Here is a 20,840-nt window from a genome sequence, read left to right as displayed (position 1 = left end):
AGATACAATCTTAATATACAAACAAACACAAACCAGTTTTTGTTTCTATCCAAAATCCTTGCATGCAAGACAGACCTACCTCGTGTGTGCGCATGCTGTCACGTCTGACTCTTTGCGACCCGATAGGCTGCAGCCTGCCGTGCTCCTCTGTCCATTGGGTTTTCCAGGCAAGAATACTGGAGTGGGTTGCCATTTCCTACTCCAGGGCATCTTCCTGACCCAGGGATTAAACCCGCACCTCTTGTGTCTCCTGCATTGGCAGACAGTTTCTTTATACCTCCTCCGAGAAATCCCACACACCATAGAGCCAGCTCTGTTGGTAGTTTGGGATGATGGTGTCCTCCTCTAGGTGGCTGCCTCCCTTTTTGAGAGTTGGCCCTGATGGTAGCCTAGGAATATATCCACATCTTAGTTTTAGGCTTAGGGGATGGTGAAAATCCTAATGATGACGTGTGTTTAGGTCTCACACATGGCCCAGACCTTTTTGTAAAAACTTTAGTAATGACTGTTGTTGTTCAGTTGCTAAATCTTGTCCATCTCTTTGCAACCCCATGGACTGTAGCCCTTCAGGCTCCTCTGTCCATAGGATTCTCCAGGCAAGAATACTGGAGTGGGTTGCCATTTCCTCCTCCAGGGGATCTTCCCAACCCAGGAATCAAACCCGAGTCTCCTGCATTGGCAAGCAGATTCTTTACTGCTGGGCCACCAGGGAAACCTAGTAATGACTGACCTAGATCAAAAAGGAAAGAATTACTTTAGAAAGAGAGAGGGAGAAAAGAGAGTGAAAGGAAGCCAGCTTGGAAATAGCCTTGTTTTATAAAGTAGAAATTTAAATCCTAAGGATCTTCTTGTCCTAGAAGACTGGATCTTAGCACCAAAGGGCTGGCACTTCATAGCCCCTGATCTGGTCCTTCCTGCTCAGCTTACCTCCAGGACACAGGTCAGCCTCTGTCTGTCTCTTTCTTGCCCGTCATCCACTTTTCCCTTCTCTCCCGTGTGCCAGGCACTGCTCACACAAAGATGAACAGGAGATGGGCTCCACCCCTAAGAAGCACAGACTGTGGAAAGGAAGACAGGCACATAAACCTGTCATGGGGCTGTTGACACAAGCTGTGAGAGCCCGGGGACCACGACTAGCTCTGCCAGAGGCAGTCAGGAAAAGCTTAAAGAGTAGGTGATATTTGTACTGGGTTTTGAGAAAGAAATGGGTGTTCGCCAGAAAGTGAATAGGTGCAAGGGAATTCCAGGCAGAGGAAACAGCCCGGGCAAAGACCAGACTATAAGGTCATGATGCTTTTGAAGAGTACTTCGCAGGTTCAGAACATAGGATGGAAACAGATTTTCCAGCAGACAGTGCTGCCGCTTGACCATCTTGCTTGGTCGTGTCCCTCTCTTTGTGACTCCATGGACTGTAGCCCGCCAGGCTCCTCCGTCCATGGGATTTTTCAGGCTAGAATACTGGAGCGGGCTGCCGTGCCCTCCTCCAGGGGATCTTCCTGATCCAGGGATCGAACACTCATCTCCCACATCTCCTGCATTGCAGGTGGATTCTTCACCCAATGAGCCACCAGGAAAACCCCAGCAGATAGCGGGGAACTGTCAAAGATACTTCAACATGCAAATGACATGACCAGAGCTGTGTCTGTCTCAACTGGTCCTGTCTTACAAAATTGTGTGCTCCTTCCTGGTTGGAACTGTCCAAACTACCCAGAGCCCTCCCATTCCGTCTTGGTTTCTAGCCTGAGGCTCAAGCAGCTTGGTAGGACAGTCATGACTGACACCCATGAACTTAGACGGCATGCCTTCTGAGCATAGGTAATCCACCCACCGGGCTTCCCTGCTGTCTTAGATGATAAAAAATATGCCTGCGATGCAGGAGACCCAGGTTCAGATGCTGGGTCAGGAGGATCCCCTGGAGAAGTGGCTACCCACTCCAGTATCCTTGCCTGAAGAATCCCATGGATGGAGAAGCTTGGCAGACTATAGTCCATGGCGTTGCAAAGAGTCAGACTGAGAGGATCATTAAAAAAAAAAAAAAAAAAAGCCATGCAGGAGAAGGGAGGTACCCAAGCTCTTTCCCACTGAGACTATGATTATTTTATTTTAAAAATAATCTCCAAATTTCTGTTAGGAGCATGTATAGGTCCCTATGTCTTTACTCACAATGCCAAAATCTGAATTGCCCTGAAATACAGAAAAAATGTTTATTCTTTCTCCCATAACTCATTTGGCAGTAAATGACCTGAACAGATGCGAGGCTATTTATAGTCTTTATTCACTTGGTGTGAATTTTCATATTCTGCTTCAGAAATACAAATGTATCTGATTAAGGGTGCTGCCTCAGACCCTACAGGGGGTGTCATGCAATTATGTGGTATACACAGCATATTACTCTTCTAAAATAAAATTAGAAACAAAGCCTGATTTCCCAAACCAGTGTGGCCTTAAAATTTTTAGATGAGAAGATGCAGGTCTGTATTACCTTTGTGAAGAAGGTGACCCGGCAAGCAGAGCAGGCCCTCAACAGTGTGGGATGACCCTGTGCCCTTTCTCTGGCCATCTTTCTCTCCCGGGTTCCATGGTGAACATTTTAAATCGCTTCCACTGTCTGAACCTTCTGACCTCTCTTCCCAGCACACCTCACCCCCAACAGATGATTTGGCCTCCTGCTTTATGGGAAAAACAGGGGCCACCAAGACAGCAACTCCCTTAGATGACAGAGACAGAAGCGGGATATACAAGCTTATCCACAGCTGCCCCACGCTGTCCTCCTTCCCTCGTCTCCTATGGATGACAGCTCCCCTTCTCTCCTCTAGATCCCCTGCTCTCCATCAGCTGTCAAGTCCCTGCATTAAAAACAAAAACGAAACAACACATCTAAAAGCGATCCTCCAGTGATTTCTTAGCCTTCCCCCGCTACTGCTCTGTCTTTCATTCCCAGCCTAGCTTCCCCACCGAGTGTCCACCTTTTCTTCCCCTCTGTTTCTCAGTTCTCCTCATTCCTACTTGTCTTCTGGCCTCATGACTCCCTGAACATCTCCACCGCACCCATGCTCACCCATGCTCCCGTGGCCATAGCATCTTCCACTCCGTGGCACGGGTCCCCCTGCTCTCTGCTGGGCTTTCTCCCCACGGCCTCCATGATCCTCTCTTGCTTTTCCTCCTGCCTCCACTGCTGCCGCTCCTCTCCTTCCCTTGTCTGAGCTTCTTCCCTGCTTGGTTTTTTGGCTACACTAGTTGCGGTGAGCAGGGGCTACTCCCTAGTTGCGGTGCATGGGCTTCTCATAGCGGTGGCTTCTCCCGTTACAGAGCACAGGCTCTGGAACACGGGCTCAGTAGCTGTGGCACACAGGTTTAGTTGCCCTGCGTCATGTGGGATCTCCCCAGACCAGGGATTGAACCCGTGTCCCCTGCACTGGCAGGTAACTCCTAACTCCTGGACCAGGGACGTCCCCTCTTTCCTGTTTTAAACTTGCAGACCTTGACTTGGCCCCAGGCTCTTGCCTCTTTCTCGCTCTACCCACAGCCTCAGCTGCAGTCCCTGCTGATCCATCTGCTCCTCACACATCATACCTCCAGCTCTGTGCTCCCCTCGAAGCTCCAGACTCGTTTGTCTGACTGCTGGCTTGATATCTCCTTGTAGAGATCTTAAGGACACATTAAACTCAACATTTCTAGAAGGGATGTTTGGATCTTCCCTGTTCAGACCCCATCGAGTCCTGCTTCTCTTCCACTGTTTCCATCTCCACCCACTAGGTTCTGCAGGCCAGAGATGTGGCCGTCACCCTGGCATCTCTCCCTCCAGCGCCCCCCATCGGCAGTCCGTCGCTAAAGTAGGCTTGGTTTTTCCTGCTATAGTCTCTCCATCTGTGCCTCACTGACCCCAGACAATGCCACCATTATCTCCCACCTGGGCCGCGGAAAGTGTTTCCTTGCAGGTCTGCTGCATTCACTGGCTTCTTCTAGAAATGCCCACCTGATTGTTTCCCTCCTCTTTCACACCCCTTACTGCTTTCCCTGTTAAGTGCTCTTTTAGGATCAAGACAGGATCCTCACGTTCCTTTGCTCAGACTCCTCTGACTCTCCCAGCCTCTCCTGTTCCACTCCCGCCTTGTCCTCAGCACTCCAATCAGGCTGGCCTCCCCCACTTCCCTCCTTTCACACACCCCGTGTAAAAAGGGTGTCCTTCCTTTCCCGCCCCCCAGGGCCTCTGCACACCCTGTACCCTCTGTCTGAGTGCTCTTCCCCCCTTCCTGGACTCCCTGGTGGCACCGTGGATAAGAATCTGTCCGCCAGTGCAGGAGACACGGGTTCAATCCCTGGTCTGGGTAGATTCCACATGCCACCACGTGCCACAGCTACTGAGCCTGCGTGCTGCAACTGCTGAGGCCTGTGCACCTAGAGCCCATGCTTCACAAGAGAGGCTACCGTACTGAGAAAGCCTGTGCACTGCCACAAAGAGGAACCCCCCACCTGCTGCGATCCGAGAAAGCCCTAGTGCAGCAATGAAGACCCAGTGCAACCAAAAATAAATTAGTTAAAAAAAAAGGTCTCTTCCTCTGGAAGCCTTCCCTGACTTAACTCAAATCCCCCATCACACGCTCTCCTAGAATTAGGTACTTGGCTTTCTCAGCCCTTGTCACTTTAGGAACTTAGCATCTGTTTATGGGCTCGTCTGACCAACGTCCATCTCTCCAACTAGAACGTCAGCTCCACGAGAGCTGGGAGCTTACCTGCTGTGGACCAGGCCTGGTCCACAGGGTTTGCTGAGTTTCGTATCCACAGGGAGCCCCCAGCTATAGCTGTTGAGGGTACAGCGAGAGAGGGGGTGGGAGGATGTCACCTCCTCATGTGTGCCGAGAGGCTGTTGGCTACTTAAGGTCTGCACTCTGGGCTTTCTCGGTGGGCGAAAGATGGCTTTACCTCTTCTGCACAGGGTGGGGGACTGTAATCTCCCTGGAATTCGAATACTAGCCAGCGAGGCAGTGCTCCTGGGCCTCCACCTGTGTACAGGACCCGAACCCAGAAGGCTCTACTGTCACCTTCCTCCTCTCCCTCTTCCTCCTCCTCCATCATTCTGCTGGCCTCCAAGCATGCCACCACCTTGTCAGCTGGGGAGGGACTCATGCTGCTCAGACATGCTTGGGAAGCTGCTGCGATGCTGAGCTTCTGCCCTCAGTGTTAGGGCTGAAATATCAGAGCTGGAAGAACCCAAGCCTATCACTTTACTGTGTGTACAAGGAACAGACTCCCTCATAGGCACGCAGCAAGGGGCAGCCGGCCCAGGACCATGTGGGGCCGTCCCCACAGGAGAGGCAGATTTCCTAATTCGCTCCTTGCCTTCCTCATCTGTTTGGAGTGAAGTCACTTTGGTCAGCCTCAGCAGCAGAGGTCCAAGGGGAAAGTGGTCAGAGGAGTGTAGCTGCAGGCCAGCTGTGTCAGGAGATGGAGCTGGGAGGATACCACTGCCTAGTGTCAGACAATCTGTATTTAGTAACTCCTGAGTCTCAGTGGGCTGGCTCCAGTACTTTGAGTGAGTTATTTCATCTTTGTTCTTAGTTTACTCTTTCCAAATATGAATAACAATTCCTTCCCCTCCATCAAAAAATATCCCCCAAATACCTGCAAAAACCAAAAGCCCACCCCTGGCCTGACCTGGTCAGAGGCATCTTGTCAGGATTAAATGATTCTCTGCACAAGGCACTGCTTGAGACTGTACATTTGATCTTTACAATCACTTTGGGAGGGAGTTGTTGTTCAGTCGCTAAGTCGTGTCCAACTCTGCAACCCTATGGACTGCAGCAGGCCAGGCTTCCCTGTCCTTCACTGTGTCCTGGAGCTTGCTCAAATTCGTGTCCGTTGAGTCGGTGATGCCATCCAACCATCTCATCTTCTGTCATCCCCTTTTCTTCCTGCCTTCATTCTTTTCCAGCATCAGGGTCTTTTCCATTGAGTCATCTCTTCACATCAGGTGGCCAAAGTATTGGAGCTTCAGCTTCAGCATCAGTCCTTCCAACGAATATTCAGGTTTGATTTTCTTTAGGATTGACTGGTTTGGTCTTCTTGCTGTCCAAGGGACTCTCAAGAGTCTTCTCCAATACCACAGTTCAAAAGCATCAATTCTTTGGCACTCGGCCTTCTTTATGGTCTAACTCTCATGTCCGTACATGCTTAATGGAAAAATCAGCTTTGGCTATATGGACCTTTGTCAGCAAAGTGATTGTCTCTGCTTTTTAACATGCTGTCTAGGTTTGTCATACCTTTTCTTCCAAGGAGCAAGTGTGTTTTAATTTCATGGCTGCAGTCATGGTCCACAGTGATTTTGGAGCCCAGGAAAATAAAATCTGCCATTGTTTCCACTTTTCCCCCATCTATTTGCAATGAAGTGATAGGACCAGATGCCGTGATCTTTGTTTTTTGAATGTTGAGTTTTAAGCCAGCTTTTTCACTCTCCTCTTTCACCCTCATCAAGAGGGTCTTTAGTTCCTCTTTGCTTTCTGCCAGGAGAGTGGTATCATCTGCATATCTGAGGTTCTTGATATTTCTCCCAGCAATCTTGATTCCAGCTTATGATTCATCCCGCCTGGCATTTCACATGATGTACTCTGCATAAGTTAAATAACAGGTGATAATATATAGCCTTGACATACTCCTTTCCCAACTTCGAACCAGTCTGTTGTTTCATGTCTCATTCTGACTGTTGCTTTGTGACCTGGAAACGTGTTTCTCAGGAGACAGGTAAGGTGATCTGGTAGTCCCGTCTCTTTTAAGAACTTTCCACAGTTTGTTGTGATCAACACAGTCAAAAGCTGTAGCATAGTAATGAAGCAGAAGTAGATGTTTTGTGGAATCCCTTGCTTTTTCTATGATCCCACAGATGTTGGCAATTTGGTCTCTGGTTCCTCTGCCTTTTTAAAATCCAGCTTGTACATCTGGAAGTTCTTGGTTCATGTACTGTTAAGGCCTAACTTGAAGGGTTTTGAGCATTACCTTGGTAGCATGTGAAATGAGTGCAATTGTATGGTAGAACATTCTTTGGCCTTTTGGGAGGAAGACTTTATTATCATTCCCATTTTTCAGCTGAGAAAACAGAAGCTCATAAAACAGGCACTGTCACTTGCCTAAGCCTTCTCAACAGTTTCAAGAGGGGTCAGACTTAGATCTGGGTCTGTCTGACTCTAAAATCCTACGCTGGGCCCAAGCCCTAGTCCCTGCCTTGAGCAACAAACAGTAAAAGGAAAACAGACATGAAAAGCGTTTGGAAGTTACCCTGTGCCCTCTCGATGCTGAGGAGGTCCTGGCTCCTCTCGCGTCTGAGGACAAATGGAGGGTCCGGCAAGGGGTCCCCTCTCTAAGAAGTGTCTGAGTTCTGTGCTTCAAGTTGGGTGAGCTGAGGGGGTGGTTCTCCTGTGATCCAGGGCGTGTGCAGATGAACTTTAGGTCTTTTTCTTTTTTGGAAAAGGGAGTTCGGGTGAGCACGAGGGAGAAGCTGGTGTCTTTTTCATGGTTGGAGGTGGAGGAGGTATCAGGGAGATATCGGTGTTCTTACTTGTCTTGTCCTATTGTGCAGGCCAAATGCTGCCCGGCTCCAGGAGGCAACACTCACACTGTAGTCTAAGGGAATGACACTCCCTAGAGTTTGCCCTGCACATCACTGCTGATACCCTTGAAGGTGTTCCTTGATATGATAGCTCCATGGTAAGCAGTGATAGCAGTTAAAATTAACTTGGATCTTACTATTTAAGCACACAGCATTTATTTTATCTTTATTAAGCACACAGCATTTATTTTATCTTTATTAAGCACACAGCCTTTATTTTATCTTACCTAGGCCTCCCAGAAATCATCTGAAGTTGATACTATTTTTTTTTTTAAAGTATAGTAGTTGATGTATAGACTTCCCAGGTGGCTCAGTGGTTAAGAATCTGCCAGCCAATGCAGAAGATGCAAGAGATGCGAGTTCAATCCTGGGTCAGGAAGATCCCCTGGAGGGGGAAATGGCCACCTGCTCCAGGATTCTTGCCTGGAAAATTCCATGGACAGAGGAGCCTGGCAGGCTACAGTCCATGGGGTCACAAAGAGCTGGACATGACTGAGCACACGCACGGGCACACACACGCACACACATAGTTTTCGTACAATATTATTAAATTTACAGGAGTACAATATAGTAATTCACAATGTTTAAAGGTTATACTCCATTTCTAGTTATTATAAAACAATGGCTGTGTTCCCTGTGAGATACAATATATCCTTGCAGTTTATTTAAAACCTAATAGTTTGTACCTCTTCATCCCCTACTCCTGTGTTGCCTCTCCCCACCACCTTCTCCCCACTGGTAACCACTGCTTTGTTCTCTGTATCTGTGAGTCTGTTTCTTTTTTGTAATATTCACCAGTTCATTGTATTTTTTTAGATTCCTATACTCTTGTTTTCTGTTTTTTACCTGTGGGGAACCTGAGGCTCAGGGGGTCAGGGGAATTGCCCGAGGTCACACAACCACAGTTCTCTACCACTGTGCCACGCTGCCTCCGTGAGGCTGAGGAGAGGGGATGTGGTGGAAATGCTACTGCAGGTGAATAAAGCTCTTTCTTTTTTTTTTTCTGGCTGCCCCACGCGGCTTGTGGGATCTTAGTTCCCCCATCAGGAACGGAAGCCAGGCCACGGCAGTGGAAGTGCCGAGTCCTGATCACTGGGCTGCCAGGGCATTCGCTAAAGCCGATATCTCTGTGTCTCTTTTCTTCGCCCTGCCATGGCTCCCTCTCCCCCACGGCAGCTGGACAAGATGTTGGACCCCCAGGTGTGGCGGGAGGCAGCCACACAGGTCTTCTTCGCTCTGGGGCTGGGCTTCGGGGGCGTCATAGCCTTCTCCAGCTACAACAAGCAGGACAACAACTGCCACTTTGACGCTGCCCTGGTGTCCTTCATCAACTTCTTCACCTCGGTGCTGGCCACCCTTGTGGTGTTCGCTGTGCTGGGCTTCAAGGCCAACATCATGAACGAGAAGTGTGTGGTCGAGTAGGTGGCACCTCTCCTCCTGTCCTCTCTGCTCCAGTCCACCTTCCCCTGGGAGATCCCCCCTCCACCCGGGCTGGGGGATGGAGGTCAGAGCAGCTCTCTGTCCTCAGCCCTGGACCACAGGGCCAGCTTCAGAGGTGTCTGGGACCATGGTCTTCAGTGACCTCCCTGGGTGTCTGCGAGGTACCCTGGTTGGAGCCCAGTCTTGCCTTTTTACCTGCACTTTTTTTTAAACCTTTTTTTTTTTTTTTTTAATGTTTTTACTTTGCTCTCTCTTTTGTGCTCCAGGAATGCTGAGAAAATCCTGGGGTACCTCAACAATGACATCCTGAGCCGAGCCCTCATCCCTCCCCATGTCAACTTCTCCCACCTTACCACCAAGGACTATGCAGAGATGTACAAGGTCATCAAGACCGTGAAGGAGGACCATTTCTCAGCACTGGGCCTCGATCCCTGCCTTCTGGAGGACGAGCTAGATAAGGTATGGGGGAGGCTGTCCTTCCAGGACAGGCAGGAAGGCAGATGTGGGAGTGCAGAGCCCAGAGATAGGCTATGGGTGCCTGGAGCTTGGGTGCAGAAAGCCACCAGCGACTCCTTCTTTTGCTTGATGAGTGAGGATCTACTCTGTGCCCAGAGAGAAAGGTACTGGCCAAAACCCCTGCCCTGAGGCAGGCTGAGTTTCACTGAGAAGACAAGACAGACACACACATCCCCAAAATCACAGGGAACGGGACAGCTCTCCCGTGTCCTGAATGGGTTTCCTGTGCACCCATCATTGCCATGTGTAACACACTGGGAACTGTGCCTTAGACATGGCACACAGATTGTGAGTGTTTACATTAGCATCTGCCCTTTGCTGCCTGTCCCTCCGGGCCCTCATGACAGCGCTGTGAGCTGAGTGTTAACGTTGTCTCCTGTTTTACAGGCGAGCAGCCTTTACGTTGGGACCCTGCTTGAGATCTCACAGCTAGGAAGTTGGGGAGCCAGGGTTCAAGTCTTGATGCTTCTGCCCCTGCCCCACTCCCATGGCCACAATGACCTTTAGCCCCTGGGGAGGGCAGGGATATGCTGCCCTTCATTGTCAAGCAGGCCCAAGCTTAGACACTCTGCTTCTGTCCCCGTTTGCTTAGCCGAGACTTTCAAAGTGACTGTTCTGTGAGGAGGGGTAACAGGAGACAGACATGCCATGGGGTCCTGGGATCCCAGCTCATGCCAGGCCTCACTGGGGGCTGCGCCAGCTCCCGTCTGTCAGCCTCTGCCAACCCTGCCCTTCTCCCTGGAGCCAGGGATGGTGAAGCTTCCCCTGCTTGTTAAAAAGTCATTTTTCAATTGCTCAGTCACATCTGACTCTTTGCAACCTGGCCTGCAGCACGCCAGGCTTCCCTGTCCTTCACTATCTCCTGGAGTTTGTTCAAACATCAAGAACCCCATGAATAGTTTAAAAGTTAGCTGCATTCTACTGGCACCAACCTAATGCTCAGGGACTGAGTCCCCTGTGACCTCTTCCCATGTGACCAAGAGCTAAAAGGCCCTGTCTAGGCTCCCCTGCCCTGGTTTCTTCCCCAGATAACAGACAGTATAAAGGACCGTCCCCTTCCTTGAGACCCTGCCCCATTCTCACAGGTGGGGCCTGGTTCTCTGGATAGAAGTAGGATTCTTTTTAATATAATACAATCTTGATAACAACCAAATGACAAGAGCTACTCTCACACAGTTGGGGTGGGTGTTCCCTGACCGAACCCTGACACTATGAGGAGAGCACAGAAGTGATGTCAGTGGACAGTGTGTGGTCAGTTCCCCACGAGCAGGGGCCCCAACGTTGCAGCAGTGGTTCTCTACCTTGGCTGCCCATCAGAGTCCCCCTGGGGGCTTTATAAAACCTTAATATCCAGCTTTACCCCTAAGCCAAGAAGATCATTGCCCTTGGGGAGAGACTCAGGCATCAGTGTTTTTTAAAGGCTCCAATGTGAGTCCACTGGGCAGCAAAGGCTGAGACCACTACGGTAAGGTCTGGTATTCAGAGCTGGGGGTGGCTGCACTGCTCAGAGGAGAGTCTTGAACTGGCTGTTTCTAAAAGAGAGCATCTTCATGTGAATAGCTGGGGGTCCTTGGACAATGTGTAGATTCCAGGTCTCACAGGTGAAGTGCTGAATTAGTGTTTTACTCCCTGGGGTGTATTCTGATGCCCACTCAAGTTTGAGACCCACTGGCCAGAAACAAGAGAGTTTAGGTGGTGGGCAGGGATCACTGGGAAAGAGGGAACCGTTATTCCTAAAACTCCAAGGGCAGAGAGAAGGAAGCAGGAGGCTCCCAGGGGGGCACGGCCCCCACTGAGCGCCCCCCCCCGCCCCCCCCCCCCCAGTCTGTGCAGGGCACAGGCCTGGCCTTCATTGCGTTCACCGAGGCCATGACGCACTTCCCCGCCTCCCCATTCTGGTCTGTCATGTTCTTCCTGATGCTCATCAACCTGGGCCTGGGCAGTATGATCGGCACCATGGCGGGCATCACCACACCCATCATTGACACTTTCAAGGTGCCCAAGGAGATGTTCACAGGTAACTCCTCCCAGCGGTCCCCACTGGCCTTGTGGGCTGCCCCAGGAGGGCGGGGGGAAGCGGTCAGGTGGTGGCTCTGACTTTAGAAAGATTGGGTTCCCACTGGGTTATTCATGACTCCATACTTAGAAAGCTTAACCCGGGATGCAGCTGGAACCACCTCAAGAAGAGCACTTCAGAGCCAGAAGGGAGAAGGCTATTTGGGAATCTGTGTCAAACCTGGGCTGGGAGATAGGCCTCTTTTTTGGTTCACTCACCCCTCTCCCCAAGGGCCTGCTGAGGTGTCTGGGCAGGATGGCCTCCCTCCTTGTCAACCCTGCATCCTGTTTCATCCTGATCGCTCCCAGCTCCAGGGTGCTCCCCACCTAGTAGAGTGGGAGCTCAGAACCTGGGCATCTGGACCCCCTCCCCCACTCCATGCAGGGCTGGGCCTTCTGGAGGGTGAGCTGCAGGCCTGCGTGGGAGAGGGCTGGGATGGGAGGAACCTGGGAGCCCTGAAGACACCCCAGGCCCTGCCCACCCTGCACCTTTGCCCCCACACTGGCCTCCGGCTCTCTGTAGTGGGCTGCTGTGTCTTTGCATTCTTCGTGGGGCTGTTGTTCGTCCAGCGCTCCGGAAACTATTTCGTCACCATGTTTGATGACTACTCGGCCACCCTGCCGCTCACCGTCATCGTCATCCTCGAGAATGTCGCGGTGGCCTGGATCTATGGGACCAAGAAGTAAGGGGGAGGGGGCGTGGGGAGAGGTAGGGAACAGGAGGAGAGGTCCGTCCCCTCATGACTCCCTGGAGAGTGCTGTGTTTCCAGGGCTGCTTGTGATTTAGGCAGGAGGTCACAGAGTTAGAATGTTAGCCAGAAAGTGCCCCCCTACAGATCATTCAGGGAAACCAAGTCTCAGAGAGAGGACACGATTGCCCAAGGCCGCTGGGCTGGAGTGAGGACCACTCTCTAGTTGCGGTGCATGGGTTTCTCATTGCAGTGGCTTCTTTTGTTGCAGAGCATGGGCTCTAGGCATGCAGGCTCAGTGGTTGTGGTTCTCAGGCTCTAGAGCACAGGCTTAGCAGTTGTGTTGCATGGGCTTAGTTGCCCTGAGACATGTGGGATCTTCCCGGACCAGGGACTGAACTCATGTCTCCTGCATTGGCAGGCGGATTCTTAACCACTGAGCTGCCAGAGAACCCCTAAAATTTATACTGAATATTAGCAAAATAATATTTTAAAATCTGTGATATAGTAATACATGTGTGCTTTATTCTTACTGCATTAAGTTACAAGATCTAGCTGTGGGTCTAATAACAATAGTAATTTCTAAGTAGTGATGAGCATAAATGACGTTTGTAGGTATCTCAATTGTAATGTGATAAAATATCTGTGATTTAATCAATTCCTTACAGCCTCATGGGTACTGATAATACTGCTGTCATTGCTTGCACTTGTAATAGAAAGAAACACAAGATTTCAGTTAGGTGTTAACTGAGGTAAAGATGATTTTTTAAATGCCATTCATGTACATAGTCTGCCAGTCTCCCGAATTCCAGCCATGGGCCCAATGGTTAGAAACCCCTTCTGCCTTTGGACGCCAGGGACAGGCACTTCTACCTCCCTTCCAGCAGGGGGAGTCTCGAGCCAGGTCAGTGTGAGTGGGGTTGGCTGCCCAGGAAAGCCCTCTGGAGCCTATCCACGCGCCCAGGGCGTGTCCTGTGGCCTGTACTCTTTCCCTGCGTGAGATGTGATGTGACATAGTCAGAGTAAGCTAGAGGAGGTCAGCAGAGGCTTTTCAGAGGCCAGCAGGGCCACAGAATAATGAATGTGAAGAATGGAAGAGCCTGGACAGAAGGGACTGGTGAGTGAAGGCTTTGGAGGAGGAGTCTGGGGGCATTGGGCAAGTGCTGTGGGGGTGCCAACTTCTGCACTCTCTGCTGCTCCTGGCAGGTTCATGCAGGAACTGACGGAGATGCTGGGCTTCCAGCCCTACCGCTTCTATTTCTACATGTGGAAGTTCGTGTCTCCGCTGTGCATGGCTGTGCTCACCACGGCCAGCATCATCCAGCTTGGGGTCACGCCCCCGGGCTACAGTGCCTGGATCAGGGAGGAGGTGAGAATGGGGGCCCGAAACCCCAGGGATCTGGGGTGGTATCTTCCCAGGCCTTTAATACAACAAGTAATAGAGATGAACCCTTACAGGGCAACTACTTGGTGTCAGACCCCACTAGGGGCTCTGCACATCTGATCTGTAACCTTTTCAACAACCCAAAGAGAGAGGTGGTTTTATTGCTATCACACAAATGAGAAAACAGGCAGAAAGGTGAATGCACTCGTCCAGTCTTTCTAAGCCATGTTTCCCCTCCCTGCGGATGACTCTGTTACCAGCCCAGCTTTATACAAGTGTAGAAACTGAGATCTGGTGAGCCTCAGCCCTTAGCCAAGGGGATCAGCAGACCCAAGGATCAGTGCCTGATGACCCCAATTCTGCCAGTGCCTGGGCAGTGGGGCGGGGGATGGGAGTGGGCAGGAGGAGCCTGAGAGGGTGAGGCTGCTGCAGAGCGAGGCAGGCAGCAGGGCTCACCTGTGTGCGCCCCTAGGCTGCCGAGCGCTACCTGTATTTCCCCAACTGGGCCATGGCCATCCTGATCATGCTCATTGTCGTGGCCGTCCTGCCCATCCCTGTGGTATTCGTCCTGCGGCACTTCCACCTGCTCTCCGACGGCTCCAACACCCTCTCCGTGTCCTACAAGAAGGGCCGCATGATGAAGGACATCTCCAACCTGGAGGAGAACGACGAGACCCGCTTCATCCTCAGCAAGGTGCCCAGTGAGGCGCCCTCCCCCATGCCCACTCACCGCTCCTATCTAGGGCCTGGCAGCACATCACCCTTAGAGACCAGCGGCAACCCCAATGGACGCTACGGAAGCGGCTACCTCCTGGCTGGCACCCCTGAGTCGGAGCTGTGACCACTGCCCTGCCCTGCCCACCTCACTCCCTGCCACACACACACACACACACACACACACACACACACACACACACACAGCCAGCCCACGTGTCCCCATCTGGCCTCTCCTTCCAGGCCAGGCCCAAGGCCCAAGGAGTGGGGTTCTGCCCTGTCTCATCCCCCACCCCTGTCCCAGCCGACTTCTGCTCCGTAGATCTGAGTGGGGGTTGGGAGAAGCTCTGTCCCCTGAACTAAGCCCCCAACCCAGCTAACCTTCCGAGATCGTCTTACCAAATTGCAGCTGAGTAACTGGAACCACCCAGCAGTCCCGATTCCTGGCACAGGGGAGTCTCCAAGTGGCTACTCTGGAGTTCGTTCCTCCTTCCCGCTCCTCCTGGTACCTGCAGCTCTTAGGTCTCGGGGCCCCTTAGGTCTGTGCTGCCAGGTCATGGCTCTGGCGAGAGGCATCGGGACGGGTTAGGCAGGGTGTCCTGTCCCAGAGATGCCCAACTGAAGGTTAGTGATGGGACAGAGGTGCCAGGACTCAGGGCTCTGACTTGGGGATGGAGTCTGCAGAAATCCCCAAGCTCGGTTTGGTGAGGCAGATGGCTTCCTCTGGTTTGAGCATGAACCATGGCAGCAGACGTGGTGAGATGAGGGGGCTCCTTGGCACCTTAGCACCCAGCTCAAGATGGACCCTCCAGTGTCCTCGGCCTTGCCTGGGGTGTGTGGGGAGTGCTCCCACATCCTGCCTGAGAGGGCGATGGTTGGCCCCAGAACCATTCCCACCTCCCTTAGAGCTGAGCCTGCCTGCCCTCCCACCCCCGTCCTGGAGCCCAGAGTGGTGCCTCTGCCTCTGCCCTCGGAGAGGAGAGGTTTCCAGGGCACACCTGATGGTTCACAGCACAATTCAGATGATCTGGAGCACAATTGTGAAGCACACCCCTCCCCTCTCACCCAGGGCCTGACTCTCTTGCTAGTGGCAGCTTCTTTCCTGGAACAGGGGTCCCTGGAGTTCAGGGGCTCACACCTGGAGAAAGTGGTAATTTCACTGTCCCTCCGGGCCACCGCCACTCTCCTTGGATAAGCACAGCCACCCGGCGTGTGTGGACACCTCAGAAGCCTTTCCCAGGCTGCCTGGCCAGTGGCAGGGAGGGCCGCATGCAGCGCTGGGGACACGGAAGCCGCCCAGGGCAAGGGCCTGGACTCTGTCCTGGGTCCCAACCTTGAAGCATCCCCACCCACGCTTACCTTCACTCCCCCAGGATAGGGCTGTCCTCAGAGTGTAGGTTAGGAGGATTAGGATCTGATCAGAGGTCAGAAGTGTGCAGAGCGTTGAATGGACTGATGAAAGGATGCAAGGATGGATGGATGGATGGAAGGAGGGAGAGAAGGGACAGAGGGAGGGAGCAAGACTGGCTGGGACAGCAGACCTCCATCTCTGAGAGCTGTGGTGCGCAGGGCAGGGACAGGCCATGGTGCTTGGCCTGAGTCACTCTTGTGCCTCTGAGTGCTCTCAGCACTGGGAGGGGCACAGTAGCCCCAGATTGGCTTCCCCCATCCCACTTGGGGTCCACTCGCCATCTCTCTTCCTCATCCCTTCCCCACACATGCTCCCATTTCTAGCCTTCTCAGCCCCACCTGTCCTTCCTGAGAGTATGAGGGGAGGGGGGATCCACATCTACACAAAGACATGAGCTTTGGGGGCACAACATCCCGCCTTAGGCACCCCCTCACCTGACAGCACCTCCTACCTGGCCCTGTGCCTAACCCCGAGCAGAAATAGCAACAGGAAAAGCAAAGCCCCAGGAGAGACACTACTATATATACTCTTCTATATATTCTATTTCTATTGTATATTCAATCTGTACATGTGGGTGTAAATGCTGTTAAATGACAAACCCAATATTATACTGTGGCTGGTGGACTATTTTCATCCTCAGTGCTGTACAGATCTATTTTCATTGTATATTTGATATATTTTTAATTTTGTAGCGTGTGGCTGGACCAGGCCCTATCGTGCCAGCCTGTGACAGGGTGGCTGAGCTGGGGCTGTCTGCTTGGTCCTGTGGGCTTGGTAGTGCTTATAGCTGCTGCCGTAGGCTGGGCCCATCCTGTTGTGTCTCTGCCATTAGACATAAGGCCCGGAGCTTGGTGTGTGTGTGTGTGTGCGTGTGTATGTGTGTGCACATATGTGGGTGTGCGTAGGGTGCTGATCTATGACTCCTAGTGTTCACGTTCCTGAAGACCACGCTGCCTCCTCCTCTCAGCTACGTTAGGCAAGCCCTCAGGGTAGAGTCTTGTGGGAAGCCTGTGAGAAAAGCATATGCCTCTTGCTGGTGACTTACTGCCTTCACACCATCAGGCTTGCCAGAAACAGGAAATGAGGGGTCTTAAGGGGTGGGAGAAGCCTGCACATTTATTTTCCAGCCAGACTTCTGGCTGTGCCCACTGGCGTCACAAGCTCTTCATCCCCGGGGAAAGTGCTGGGTTTCTGAAGATGCTGAGGCCCCAAGAGGGCATCATCTCAGAGCGCCTCTGTCCTGTGTTTGCCCTTGAGACATCCCTGACAGTGCTCAGAGAAGACGCCTGCCCCTCCTCTGTGTTTCTGACACACACACCTCTGTGCTCACTCTCGGGGAGCTGGGAGTGGGCGGGCCCAGTGGGGTCAAGAGTAAGTGGGGCATCTGACAGGTAAGAGCCAGCCCTACATTCTCTGGAGGAGCAGGAGGTGGCCAGAGAGGGCCGGGCCCCTGTGTTCCTGCACAGAGTCCCCAGGTGGCTCACTTTGGTGCTGTCCATGCAGCGTCCACAGGGAACAGAGCAGACTCCTGGGCAGGACGGGGTGGGGCGGGGCAGGGGTGTCCCTGAAGGAGTCCCTGGTCCCTGGTCCCACCTCTGCCTGGCCCCCAGCCCCCATCACCAGCTTCTTGCTCAGGGAGCCCCCTCCGCTGAGGCAACCTGAAGCCTGAGACCCATGTGGGGTGGACGGGTGGGCACACAGGTTGATGCCCACCAGACTGACTTGTGCCCTTGAGCAACAAGTCCGTGGGGACTGCTGCTTTCCTAGTGCCAGGAAGAGATCCCTCAAGTCAGCCTATAGGATGTGAGGCTAGGGGTCAGAACCTGCATGGTCCCGGGCCCGAGCAGGCCTGCAGTGTTACAGGCAGGGGGCTGCCCTCCGCCCTTCTTCTCAGCCGCACTACCCCCATCCCTTGCCACCGGAATACAGCTTGGGACACGTTTGACACCCTGAGCCCCCACCTGGCCCTGAAACGGGCCTGCTGCACCTTCACTGGAGCCTAGTGACTGGGGGTGGAGAAGGAGGGCCCAGAGTCCCTTCTCATCGCAGGCACTGCTTTGTACAGACCCAAGCACACACAGCCAGCAGCCCTTTCAGTCTGGCTTAAGTTCAGAGTGATTCCAGTCCACATATCCCACACTGGTCAGAACCCTGGGTCAAGGACACTCGGCCAGGGGAGGGGATGAGGCATTGTCACCCCTGAAGCCCCTCCTTCCTCTCTGCTCCCCACATGGTGTACAATAAAGTGTCTGTTCTTACCAAACCCCTCGCCTTTCTGACCTGCTCCGGGATCAGGGAGAGGGGGTGGGGGAGGTCACAGATCCTGAGGACAGCTTTGGGGTGAATGCCTGGATTGGGGGTGGGGTGGGCGAGGACCACTGTGGGAGTCTGGAAGCTGCCTGGCTGTCCAGTTGAGGAGCCAGGGGCATGAGGAAGGGCACGCATTCATTTCCCTAGGAATTATCCAGAATGGTTGACAGCACATACACTGGCAGCAGGCCTTATGGATTCCAAGTAGTTCACACGTAACCTCCCGTGATCACAGAGTAACAGCTCAGAAGTGCACCGTTGTCCAGGTTTTTCCAAGTGAGGGAAATGAGGCTCCATCTGATGGTGTTCCGTGTCTGTATACAAGGTGTCATAGGGGAAATTCTTGCCCTGCTTTACTGCTGGGAAGAAAGCCGGTCAGTTCTGCCAGGGCGGAGGTGGGGAGGGCTGGGGGTGGGAAGGTGCCAGTGTCCGGAGGCCTGGGAGTCAGGTAGGGGCAGCAGGGGCCTGGAGAGTTCTCCAAGAGCAGGCCGTGGTGTAAAGTCTGAGAGAATGGCTCATTTCTTCAGGGTAGCTGTCTCTTTCGCAAACTTCATTAGAAGGTAGAGATGAAATATGAGACTGTACATTGCTTGTTTTCTCAAAGTTCAATCTCAAGTATTTACTGAGCATCTACTGAATGCTCAGCTCTGGAGAACAGAATGAGCTGGAGGGGTAGGGGAAGCACTACTTTGCTCACTCTCAAAGAGCACAGACATTGGAAGAAGCAAAAGGTGTGGCTCCTGGGGGAGGCCCCACCCCACAGCACCCCACTCCAGTCTAGAATGAGGCTGCCTGATCCCTGACACAGCCTAAGTCCCCCAAGGAGCCTTCCATTTCCTTTTCCTGCCACAGAGAAGAAAGTGTTGTTCCAAGAACAGCCACCAGATGGCATAACAACATCGCTCTCCAGCTCTTAGTCCACTTAACGTTTCTCCAACTCCCATCTCTCATTCCTTGGTGGGCTAATTTGTTCTTGAGCAATCATTTATTAAGTGTCCACCATGAACAGACTCTGTGCCAGCTATGGATACACAAAGATAAATAAATACGCACCGACTGTCCTGAGTTTGGAGAAAGGAGCCCCTCCTCTCCCACCCACCATCTCTAAATCTCTCTCAAACAGGGGAATGACTTGGTGCTAAAAATATCACTCCTTGAAAATTAATTCAATTCTTTGTTTGGAGGTAATGTTTGGGGTTGAAATGCCAACCCTAAAGGACACATTGATTCACTAAGAAGCAGTATCACAAATACTTGAGTTTTAGGGAGTTGCAGTCAGACTTCCCAAGTTCAAGTTCAAATGCCAACTAGACCTTCTGCTTCCTGAGAGAATAACTAGAGCGAGTTATTTAACCTCTCTGAGCTTTAATTTTACTCTGTAAGATAGGTAATAATGAATGGATTGAATGAGATAACATGTTGTTATGTATCAATTTACTCCAAAGCTCAGTGGCTTGAAACAACCATTTTATTACATCACGTGGTTTTTTGGGTGAGGAATTCAGTCAGGGCTTACCTGTGTGGCTCTTCTGGTGGCAACTGAGGTTGCTCAGTGGTATTCAACTAGCAGGTGAGCTGGTCCAGAGGGCCCAAGGCAGGCTCACTCACATTCATTCAAATGACTGGCGCCTCAGTGAGAACGGTTGGCAGGCTAAGCTCACACACGCCCCAGACAACTAGACTCCACAGCACAGTTCACACCCGGGGGGCCAGACTTGTCTGCGATGGCTCAGGTTACCCAGAGACCATTTCAAGAGACAGGAGGTGGAAGCTGCCAATTCTGAAGGCCTGGGCCTGGAAAATGGCACAGTGTCGCTTCAGCTGTCCTCTGTGGGCCACAGCATCTGCCCCGAGTTAGTGGAAGGGCATACAGACCTCGCGGTTGATGGGAGGGGAACCACAGGATTCGTGGCCTAGTGCAGGATGCGGAGATCTTCAGTCATTGGCATCTGAGTGAGGCACAAACAAGTGAGTCCTCACAGGGAGGTGAATGGTTAAGCTCGGGCCCTGCCCTGGGAGCAGACAGGGAGGATGCGGGAGCTTGCGGGCAGGGGACATGGGAGACAACTTCTTTCGCCGCATGTCTGCCCGGGCAGGTGGCATGAGGTAGGTTTGAGTCATGGCTCTGCCGTCAACCCTGCCACACGCGGCAAGTCCCTGAACCCTCTAAACCTCCACTTTCTAAAAGGAAGAGAACAAAATCCCTTCCTCACAGAGACATTGGGAAGGAAAAATGAACTCCTTGTAGTAAACCTGCTGGAATCCAGTATAGAATTCTTTCTAAACTGGAATAGAATCAGAGTTCATTAAATATTAGCTTCCTTTCTTCTTGCGACCAGAGTACATTCATGGACCTGCTTCATTCCAGGGCCCCCGTTACTCTTGCAGTGAGTCATTCTCCCAGAGCTATTCAGAAAGGTCAATCTCAGCCTAAAACTCAATGAAATCAAGGAAGGAGGGGAGAAAAGGCATCATTTGAAGGAAAGGGAGTATCAAAGTGTGGAGGTCTCACCAATCCCACACACCTTCCTGCCCCCCAACAATCATAACCAGCCATACAGCCTCACCCAGCCCCACCCCCAGGGCCTTGGACAGAAGGAGAAGGCTTCCACAGACCATAGGCATGTGGTGGCATTTTTTTTTTTTAAGGCCGCAAATTCTTTAACACTTCAAGGGAGTGGAGTCCATGCTCCACCCCTGGAATCTGGTGGGCAAAGTCTT

At 52.2% G+C, this 20,840-nt stretch overlaps 1 protein-coding gene across 1 annotated transcript in view; it reads left to right on the top strand.

Annotated features, from left to right (window-relative positions):
- SLC6A17 (solute carrier family 6 member 17) overlaps nt 1-18,072 on the top strand; it is a 55,142-nt gene extending 37,070 nt beyond the window's left edge. The window contains exons 7-12 of the mRNA XM_061121200.1: nt 8,777-9,018; nt 9,307-9,499; nt 11,381-11,573; nt 12,135-12,294; nt 13,507-13,669; nt 14,157-18,072. Coding sequence (XP_060977183.1) covers nt 8,777-9,018; nt 9,307-9,499; nt 11,381-11,573; nt 12,135-12,294; nt 13,507-13,669; nt 14,157-14,525 — 1,320 coding nt within the window. The 3' untranslated portion in view covers nt 14,526-18,072. The remainder of the gene's footprint in view (nt 1-8,776; nt 9,019-9,306; nt 9,500-11,380; nt 11,574-12,134; nt 12,295-13,506; nt 13,670-14,156) is intronic.
- The last annotated feature ends 2,768 nt before the right edge of the window (nt 18,073-20,840 follow it).

Source organism: Dama dama, chromosome 20 (genome assembly GCF_033118175.1).
Source record: "Dama dama isolate Ldn47 chromosome 20, ASM3311817v1, whole genome shotgun sequence".
Classification (NCBI taxonomy): domain Eukaryota; kingdom Metazoa; phylum Chordata; class Mammalia; order Artiodactyla; family Cervidae; genus Dama; species Dama dama.
Note: the sequence above shows the minus strand (reverse complement) of the source record. Positions and strands in the feature narration are given on the sequence as shown.